General features: G+C 41.5%; 1 protein-coding gene and 1 long non-coding RNA gene across 3 annotated transcripts; one reads left to right on the forward strand and one right to left on the reverse strand.

The window, feature by feature from the left end:
* Positions 1–573: 573 nt before the first annotated feature.
* TMEM129 (transmembrane protein 129, E3 ubiquitin ligase) lies at positions 574–9,329 on the reverse strand. 2 transcript variants are annotated; one of them, XM_071753283.1, is made up of 4 exons: positions 9,042–9,329; positions 7,967–8,441; positions 5,546–5,705; positions 574–4,033 (listed from the first exon to the last, which is right to left on the reverse strand). In XM_071753283.1, exons 1-4 carry the CDS (start codon positions 9,244–9,246, stop codon positions 3,785–3,787), a joined length of 1,089 nt encoding a protein of 362 aa, XP_071609384.1. In that variant the 5' UTR covers positions 9,247–9,329; the 3' UTR covers positions 574–3,784. The 2 variants fall into 2 exon arrangements, with proteins under 2 accessions (XP_071609384.1, XP_071609385.1); XM_071753284.1 differs by having other exon boundaries at positions 7,967–8,345; positions 9,042–9,307.
* LOC139800389 (uncharacterized) lies at positions 9,071–9,992 on the forward strand. Its single transcript, XR_011727735.1, has 2 exons — positions 9,071–9,210; positions 9,643–9,992. It is a non-coding gene; the product is annotated as an uncharacterized lncRNA (long non-coding RNA).
* Positions 9,993–10,717: the final 725 nt, after the last annotated feature.

Raw genomic sequence — 10,717 nt, forward strand, 5'->3', positions numbered from 1 at the left:
ATTCATTAGCAAAGGACTCATTTTGTGGCCACGTTATGTGGTGAGATAAACTGGCTCAGCAAAGGGGCCTGATGGGCATCACAACTTACACTCCAGAGTAACATGTCCCACACTGCATACCATTAATGGAATGCACCACATTCTCCAATTGCCTACACTTGTTAATATATTTAAGCACTGTCACAACAGAAAAATACTTCTATACAGGACATGTCATTGCTGCATGCCAGCACTCCCAGGCAAGACAAATGTCAGGTTCATGACATCCGGTGTCATTCCCTCACCCCTGCTACTTATGGCAAGTACTTGGGTTCTTCTTTTGGTTTGTTTGTTTTCATTTTTTATGCATACATAGATTTTACACACCTTTCATTTATGCAACCCACTACATTTAGGTTATAGTAGGAGAATTCATCAAAGAAGGAATTACCAGGTGAATCCCTCAGGAAAATTTAAGCCCTTTTTGGTTTTATGTGTTCTCAGCTAAAACAGTCAAGTAAGTCAGACTGTTTTCCACCCGTATAATGTTTTCAATGGTAAACATAACTTTAAATGAAAACCAGAAGTCCTACATAAAATTGAGTCTATTTTTTTATTCAGGTCTTGAAATAATTTTAAGATTAACTACATGTAATCATTAGGCCTTTTCCTTAAAGGCTATCCAAATGCTACTTTCTGGTTTAAAAAAGGTAAGCTATGTAGGTAAAAACACATCCAGACAAAAAAACACCCAACCACAAATAGCAAACCTTTCAGTATATCTTTGGAAGAAGATGTCTTGCAATGTATGTAAGAGCTTGGATATTTATATCTCAACTCCTTAAACATAGTAAAGTCAACATTTCTTAACAAATGGCACCCAGAACTTTATTCAGTTATGTCTTACTGAGGTTTAGCCTGACTGGAATGGTACCTTGCTGCAGTCTACTAAGTTTCAATGCAGCAAAAATACTCATACTGAAGAGATCACGTAGTAACATGATATTTTGGTTTCCAGTTATGGCAAGCCTCATGTGAAAAAAAAAAACAAACCAAACCTGTGTTCATGTAATGGATTCAAAATCTATCCTGCTTAGACAAAATGCCTTTTTTGGGTTAGTGAACTATGCTATCCTGAAAAATCAATAGATAACGTATCTTTCCAATATTTTCTCCAATGCTACAATTACAAAAATAACACAACTGTGGAAATAAATAATATAGCCACAGCCCATGTTTTCAGAAGCACCTGTTCAGCTGAAACACGTATGAAAATTTGGGTTATACATGTATACACATATATTTATGCTGACACTGCACCACGTATGGATTACTTTATCATAATGACATTACATTTATATAATATACTTCAGTTTACCAATAGTGCCTACCCAAAAGTCAGTGATGTGGAAAAGTATAAACACTGCTGAAAAAGCAACACTAAGTTATAATTAAGTCAAGAAAATCCTTTAAGTAAATAGTTTAGCCCACCACATTACTTGGTTCATTTTTTTCCTTAGAAAAGTGCTGTAAAGAGACTGATTCTAAACCCTCCCTTTATGTTTAAGAAATGTATTAAGATTGGGTGGGAGGCAATGTATTTTTTTTTTAACTGCAAAAAGAGTAAGGTCTCTAGGAACAGCCCTATACATGCATGTGGTTCTTTGGATGGTGACCTGAAGCTACCACAAAGACTATTTTTGTGCTCTGTTCTCATGTTCAGTGATTTATTCAAGACTAATTAGATATCACATGACTGTGCAGGAAAAGGTCACAATTTCTCCTACTGCCACTAAAAGAATATGTCATATGGATTTTTAACAAGATGGTTGTCTAACACAGCCTTTAAGAAGCTTACAAACTTTGGAGACATGCCAGATTACTTGGAGAATTTAAACTTGGAAAAAATGCTTCTTTTAAGGAATTTTACCCAGGCACTGTTATTAACATAAATCACAAATGTATTTTGGTAATTATTACTGTTTTCCAAGAGGCACTTCTGTGGATAGAGCACTACCATTGAAAGATGCAAGAGTATTAGGCATTTGTGACTGTTACTTCGTTGTGCACTGCTACACTGCCAAAACTAAGATGACAAAAAGCAAAGTTCCACTGAAATGAAAAGTTACAATCAATTCCAAGTAGGTTTCTGTAAAGAAAATCTCGACTGCACAAGCAGTTAGAAGACCAAAGCTCTCGAAAATGCAGCTTGCAGCCACATTGGCAACTCTTTCCTGGCTCTAAGTACGGTTTGGTGTATTCACCACACAACCTGTACCTACACTGAGACTCTTAAGGGCACCTTCCATGGCTGTGCTTCCAGCACTTGCACCATTTTTAAGATCCTGCCACTTGTTCCTGCTCAAAACAGTTGCCTGTCATGGTAGTCAAGATGGTTTTTATCTCACCATTGGCATGTCCTCTATTCTGGTGATTTACTCTTAAGATCCTTCTGATTACATAGGTGGGAGGAATAAGGGCTTTTATTCTCCTAAATCCAAGCATTAAAATATTTCTTTCTCTCACTATTTGATCCACCTGTCTGCCTGAGGTCATTACCCCTCTTAGGTGGACAACCCAAGCAAGCAGATACCAGCATCTCAGTCCCTGCAGTGCAGAGGTTTAGAGCTCACACATTCTCCAGCAGCTTGAGGCTTTCCCCCAGCAGTATCCCAAATAGCTGTTCATTGAAGGGGGTGATGGACAGCTCAAACAATAAGCACTGAACTTCGGTCTAAGCATAGAGCTCTCTTAAATTGATATGCAATGCCTTTATTTTAATTTACAAATGATTCTGATGCAGGTCATATCAAGAAGTGTGTGCATCAGTACCCTATGAATATTAAAACCTTGACTGTTGCTGATGACCATTAGAATTAAAACTTGAAAGCTTTTGTTAATGATGGTCATTATGGTCATTCTTGGGCAATCTAGCACAGTCACTTGTGCTATTGTGATCCTGGCATCACTTTCAGGTGAAACATTAGCTTACAGGCTTCTAACAGACAAGCTGTTTGTTTCAGTATTTAGACAGTTCAGATGTTTACTGCATTCTCTTCAAAGGTATAAAAAAGTCCACCACCTAAGAAGCATCAAAACCCTAAGCAACTCAGCTCCTGGAAACCAACAGAGTTTACTATTCACAGCATTAGCAATGTTGGTAAGTGGGGCATGTTTCTGAATCCTTCTGTTTGAAATAAACACATCCATCAAATAATAAACTAGAGGCAGGTTAATGGAATAAGAGGTCCCTACAGGAGTTGTACATCTTCAGGGATTAAATCCCTTAGCCTACCAATACCAACCCCCTTCACAAGTGAAAAGGACCAGTAGAAGGAACAAAACTAGTATACTTATTTGATGAACACCTGCAAATATTAATAAGGATTTTACAAATGGATTAAAGAACAACAGAAGTATCAATGAAGTCTAACCAAAGTAATTTTCTCAGTTAGCCCTTTACTAAAAAAATCAAAACCCAAGTTAAAAATTTAAAAAATTTAACCTACATTAAAACTTGAAAAAATACTGCAAATACAGAGGGATGCTCTTGTCCTATCCAAGACATAAGAAAGCTAAACATACAGTAAAAAAAAAATAAATTCCAGAATTGATATCTGATTAATAAAAATGAAACATAGAGGTAAAATTGGAGAGGAACTAGAAAGATTTACAACTGTTTTCAACATTGTAAAAGAAAGATTTGAAGTCTGCATCCCTCAGAAACAAATCTAACAGGCCTTTTAACCAAACCCACTATGAAATAGACTGGAATTGAAAAAGTAAAAACATACCCGAGGATTATTCACCTTATTATGCAAACATCTAAAATGCAAAACTTGGCTCTGCAGGTGGGACAAGGCACTTGGCTGGACAGCCAGGTCTCTGGGTGCTGCTGATCCTGTCGGCTGGCAAACCACTTGCCCATGCAGGTCAGGCACCACATGGGGCGACAGTAGCACTGCTGGCATTCCCCTTCGTTTGGCTCCTGGCAGTTCTTGATCAGCTTGATGTTAGCAATAGTCTGCATGCACCCTATGCAAGGCTCCAGCTCCTAAAGGAGAGGCAAAACATCAAAATTATGAAGTGCACAGAATGGTTGCTGCTCTTGCTCTCCAAAGGCATTTAGAAAAGTAAACTCAGCTGAGCAAGGCCTCATGGCAGAACTGCCTCACCAGAAGATGCCAAATGGTTTCAGTCTCCAGAGTTGTGTTTTATTAGAAAGCCCTCTAACAAAAGAGAACAAACAAAACCAGAATGACTGAAAATAAATGTTCTTTTTCTTCCTCCATCTGTTTCTAGAGCACAGCAGCCAGAGCAGGTCAGTGAGCAGCCAGTGATCATTCAGACAGACCACTGTTAAAAAATCATACCAATATAAAGGAAAATAAACAAAGCAAACAGTTCCCACCACTTGTTATAGCAAATAGGTGTTCCTATCTTCCATCTTTGTAGGTAAAAGACATAAATAACAGAAGGAACTGGGGCTCTACTCAACACAATGGGCACACATCTTGAAGGATAAGAAATCTACTTCTTGGATAATATTGGAATAATTGGTATTTTCCCACTGTTAATTATAACACATGAACTTGCACTTGCAACTAGGAAGATTAACTTGCTTTGAAGTGTTTTACAATTAATAAACAATCATTAGCATTTGCCTTAGCCTTAGCATGTGTCTTCCACCCAAAGCTCTCCAAGAACTGGACAAGTTCAAAAAGCAGCACACTGAGCAGGGGTGGAGATCACAATCCTATTTATACTGCTATTGGTGTCACAAAAAGTAGCTGTGCTTTGTGGTCTCTAGATCCCACTTCCAGTGTCTCTTCTTTGGTCCTTGTGGCAGACACACTCACCCTGAGTGAGTGAGCAGCACCTTGGTTCAGGTACCACTGACAGAGGCCTGACTGGAGTCAGCTTTGCTGCTCAGACTTTGAGAAGCTGTGCTAGGCCATATCTTCCTTCTCAGGACATTGAACAGGCCATGTCTTATCAGGAGCTAATGGTGCCAGCCTGAGCTGGAACCACACCAAACTAAAATTGCTACAGCTGCACACCTGCATCTACAGCAAAGGGGAATTTGAATATGAGTCAACCACTCTACACTACAAATACCTGCAGTGCCCAAGCCCATCGAGTTCTCCTGCACAGCAGCAGGCTGCATGGTGGTGATTTCCCCTCAGATAGGACACCTCTCAAGGTTACTCCTTAATGGAGAGAGATCCCTTACCCAGCATGTTATCTACATCTGTTATCTAAGCAACTTTTTATATCTGATCTAAGCATACTGTATACAAGGTAGCTTAATAGTTAGGAGTGCAGTGAATAGTAGTGTTTGACTGCCTTTTAATTACCATTTGATTACTGTTTGATTACCATTTAATAATAATTTTAATCATCATTTAATCTGTGTTTAATAAAACCTTAGTTAACCCCACAATAATGACTTCTCTTAATACTTCACCTACGCCAGCCCCAAGTACTCAGCTATCAATCACACAGCAACAATTCTCACCAATATTGAGAAGGTAATTTTTAGTCCCACATGTACAGAAAGTCTCACCTGAGTGCTTGGAACAGAATATGTCTGGTTAATTTCCACCAGAGATGTAAAGGTTTCAAGAAATAAATCACTAAGGCTTTGATGGATCACAACATTAGCTGCATTGCTGATGGGAGCACGGAGCTTTTCTCGGAGCTCCCCATACTCTGTGGAGTTCAACCTAAGGAAGAGATAGAACAAAATGTTCCCATGAGTATCTATTAAAATACCTTGGTAATACATTGCTGAGGTAAACATCAGAGAAGTGACTCCACAGAAAAGTTATACAGATTAGGAGGTAGGAGTTAAAATAAATACACAGTGAGCATTTTGTTTTCTTTTGCTGTTTAGTTGTGGGTTTTGGCAGAATTCAGACAACAGAACACACTGCCCTCCTTCATACCTGTGTCAGATTGCCAACAGATATGCCAGAAATTAGCTAAAACATCATATAAAAATAAAGGAAGGCTTTTGAAGTAATCAGCATGAACAAAAGCAACACAGGTACAGAAATCATGCATTAACACATGCATGCACAATCTGTTCACCTTTTAAATATCTATTTATTTACACCATATCTAAATTCTAGTTTATAAACTCCTGAAGGCAGAAATTAGAGTTCTATCATGTTACACAAGGTGATACAATGCACATCAGTATCATGAGAATGGAAATTAGTTTCAGTGATTTTTACAATACAATTTCAGATAAAACCTGAAATTTCACACAAGTTACACAGAGCTGCTGAGTGTGACCTATGCTTTGCTTAAGGCTGTGTTTTACACTAGGTTGCATTTGCTAAAGTCTTAAGTGAGGCCCACAGACCTCAAGTGGCCCACAAGACCTTGTGAGACATTACTGCTGTTACCTTTTTTTTTTTTTTTTTTTTTTTTTTTTACAGCTCTGAACTCCAGATCCAGAACTTCCCAGCTCAACATTTACATTCATTAAACATCTTTCACGACGAAACCCTGGGAACATTGCCCTGAAATTCCTTGTTCTTCCTACCACTTGCTGTGTTCCCAGAGTCCAGTACAATGCAATGCTGGCTGTGCTTTAGCTCCCAGTGCCCTGCATTGTTTTAACTGCCATAGGATAATGCTGTTTGTTAACAAATGCTATCTGTGCAAATAGCCAGGATGTTTCTATCCAGAGAAAAAAATCTGCATTGAACACACAGTGAAATGTAGCCTGCCTGCACAAAAGCATTTTTCTTCCAGAAAGATCCCACTATATCTGATTCTAGATCTATACCTCTACATACTACATCCTTAATAGGCAAATTTTGTGCTTTGGCACTTAAATCCTGTATGCCTCCATTCTAGCAGAGATTTGCTATTGCTGACACATTTTATTGTAAGAACTTTTAAGCTTTTTTCCCTAAAAGGAATTGTCAAAGAAACCATGATTTTTTCCCAGCTGGGGATGTAGTTTTATCACTCTGCCACTGAAGCACTTGCAGAAGAAAATCATTAGTTGTTTAATACGTATTTGGTAACCACACTCACAGGTCTAGAAAAATCTCTTTTTGTAGTATTGTCACACCTTAACTAACCTCTTACTGTGGGATCTGGACACCTGAATATCTAACACAGTCACCTCTGTGCCTTCCTCATGCATGCCAGGACCCCTCTGCTCACCTAGTCTGGTCATCTGCTTGCTTTTAATTAACTGGTAAATAAATACTGCTGGCATACAAATTTACAGCAAGCAGACAATCAAATGCCTTTTCAGATACATACTTTTAGGAACACTAACACAGCTCTGTGTACTCCTTTTAATGACACAAGGACAACAAAGATTTTAGCACCCTTCTATTCAGTGCTACAGACTTCTGCAGAACTTTTACTTTTGCCTAGCTACACAGAGGGACTGCACAAAAAAAATCACACATGCCCTTGCAAAGCAAGCCCTAGCAGTTCACAGCATGTTTGCTATGGTTTACTGCTATGGAACACATAAATCAGAAATGAACCAAAATTACTTCCTTGCTTTAAGGGCAGTTGGCTTGTTGTAGCTCAGTGAAAACAGTGACAAAATTGAGCCTTGAGCAGAAGGAACAAAACAAAAAAAAAATCATGGGTGAACAACAGCCAGTTTTAGACAAATTGCTTTTTCTTCTCCTGGAAGATAAATGATTCCCCCTTCCATTCCTGTTCTCCATCTTTGACCTAAGTTTTTCCAGTTACTTCTTCCTGCACCCAGCACCATCCTCTTCCTAAAAATGGATCGAACAGGGCAGTCCCTCTCCTTATCACTGTGCATCCAATAGTGGAGGTGTATAGATCTTTACAACCTTTCTTCACTGCAGCACCGCATGGCAGAACTGGGAAGGCAGCAAAAAGAAAAGGATAAGACCAAGGGAGCCTTCAGATCTGCCACAAAAACATTCCATCAGCACCCTCAAATAGTATATATAACACAAGAGGGCAGTTGTTTTACCGGATATCAAATGCTTTCACATAGGGGTTAATACTGGCAACACGGATGGTGAGGAACTGCACGGGCATATTTGAGTCTGGGGTGAGTTCATGCTGTCTGGAGTCTGTCACTGTCAAATGAATGTCCTGCTGCTGGGCAACGTGTAAGCAGTAGGTGGTCACTTTAATCACCCAAGTGTCTGTAACAATCACCCTTGCTCCTGGGGCTCCAGTAGCAAATTTGTCGATTCTTCTAAATTCTGTATTGATGGAAGAAGCTACTGCCCTCCATCCTGACTGTGGGAGAGCATGAACAGCAAGTGTTCGGGCCAGTGGATGATTATTCCAACCTTTCCGTGACCAGTAATATGCCAGGGCACTGGTGACTGCTGGAAAGAGAACTGCGAAGAAGAAGAAAGTTTTCCATCCTTTGGAGGCCAGGTAGAAAAAATAAAGATGTTTTTCAGGTGCAGCAAAGCACATACCAAGGTAATAACCTGCAAGGAAAAAAAAACTTAGTTTTAGGAAGCAATTATGTACATACATAAACACATACCCCTGAGTCATACAGTTCTTCTGGCCAGCAAGCTGACCTCCAGAAGAGCTGCTGTTCTTTTGTATGACAACTCAGACTCAAGCCTCTTGTCCTAAGCAGTCTGAGGTAAATTCGTACCCATCACTGATTCTTGCCAGAATTATGTAGTTAAATTAAGCCGATTTGAATTTGCAGGTTAAAAAAAATCACCCGTAAGATGACACTTACTTTGAACAGAACTATATGGCTAAGGAAAGCTGATTTGAATTCGCTGTATTAATAACATACAGTTCCTTTGTAACTACACGTACTCCCTTGCAGCCAGATAGTTACAAAGCCCGTACACTAACAAAGCAGCTCACGAGATGCTAAAATCCTGTATTTCTAAGATGGACAGCGTAACCTTCGTGCACCGGGCAGGAACCCCCTTGCTCCCGCCCAGCCGGGCACCGCATCTTCCCTGTCACCCCGAAGAGGCTGAGGCTGTCCCCTGCCCGTAGGGAACCCCCACCCCCCGGTCCCTCCCTCTCTCCCCGCCTCCCTGCAGCCGTCCGGGGCTCACCCAGGGGCAGGAGGGAGTGTGCCAGCAGCGTGCCGGTGCTCCGCCGCAGGTGGTACTGCACGAAGGCCGCGTCCTCGCTGCCCAGCCAGGCTGCCAGCAGGCTCTGCACCGTCAGCCCCGCCGACCGCACCTCGTCGGGCGGGAAGACGAAGCAGACGGCGAACACCAGGTAAGCCAGAGTGAAGGTGACCGCGGGGCTCTCCATTCTGTGCCCCGCCCGACCCAACCCGACCCGACCCGGCCCGACCCTGCCCGGCCCGGCCCGGCCTAGCCCGCGGCTCCCTGGGAGCGGTAGTTCCCGCCGCAGCCCCGGATGGGCGGGTTGGGGCTGGCCCGGCCTGGGCGCTGCCGGGCGGGCAGATCCGCTGGGGCGGAGCCGAGCGCGGCGCTGAGCGGGGGTGGAAGCGCGGCCCCGGGGATGCGGTCGGGACGAGGCGGGGCCTTGGTGCTGGATGGCCCCGGCCTCCCAAGGGAAGAGTCATGGGAAGGGCGCCCATCTTCTCACCCACCCCGAGTCTCCCCAGAGATCGGCAGGATTTTTGTCTCCCAGCCCGCGGCCCTCCCTGCGCTTTATGAACTTAAAAGGTTTTTTTCTCCACAGGGCTGGCAAAAGAAACAAATCCCAATTCTGAAGTTACAAGAGCTCTGTTGGACACGGGCAGCGTCCTGTGGAAGGAGGGGAATGGCCTGTTCTACATAAGGGTCTGAAAAATGGTGTATTTTTAGGTAATATTTTCTGCTAAGAATGATCAAGACAGGGATGTACGATCTTAGAAGACTCGAAAGAAAGAGAGATAGTAAAATATCAGTATACTCCCAAATACAGTAAAGGGAGAGCCCTGACTGGGATCTCTGGTTACTATTGAAATACAAATAATTCGTAGCCACAAGGAGCACCATTTCTCTTAGAATGCAATAAAACTCCTGCTTGTACCCTGTATTAACCAGAAACCGCTGCATTTGTTTTTTTTTTTAATTAAAGTGGAAATTTTATAATTGGAAAAGCACTGCAGGGGAAGCAGCACACAATGTTACTGCTGTTGATAGGGAGCTGAATCAGTAAGGACACTCATGCTGGCAGATGTTTGGTGTTACTGTTGTGGATGGAGAATTCATGGTAGTTTAGTGACTCTTGAATAAGACAGTTGCATCAGTAAAATTATGCTTGGATTACAGACATTTCATTCTAAAAAGATCATTGCTGGCAAGTTTTTTGTTTTAACAATCACCACATTGTTGCTGTCCAACGGCTCAACAGTAAGGACTTTTAATTTGCTGAGCAGACTATTGAGTTCAATAGTAAAAATTGGGTTGTGGAGCAGGACATTTCCTTTCTGTGCTTTTATTCAAAAGATTGTTGGAGCAGAATAAATGAGAGGTTATGGATGTACTCAGGGCTACAGGGGACAGATGGGTTTATGTTGTGAGGCGGCAGGAGAAGCAAAACACTTTGCACAGGTATGCAAAATCCCTGAGGATGATGGAAGTTCACACAGATTTTTTTTATCAACATGGACCTCTGAATGGAACCAAAATTTAAATGTGGAGCTTCTTCCTCCAAAAGCTTTCCCAGCTCCTAAGCTGATCCTGCATAAATTTCTACTTCAGCAACTTTCATTTCCTTTTTGATGGTATCAACATAATTCCATGAACTCCCAACAGGGCTCAGGAGATGC

This window comes from Heliangelus exortis, chromosome 10 (assembly GCF_036169615.1).
Source record: "Heliangelus exortis chromosome 10, bHelExo1.hap1, whole genome shotgun sequence".
NCBI classification, from domain to species: Eukaryota; Metazoa; Chordata; class Aves; order Apodiformes; family Trochilidae; genus Heliangelus; species Heliangelus exortis.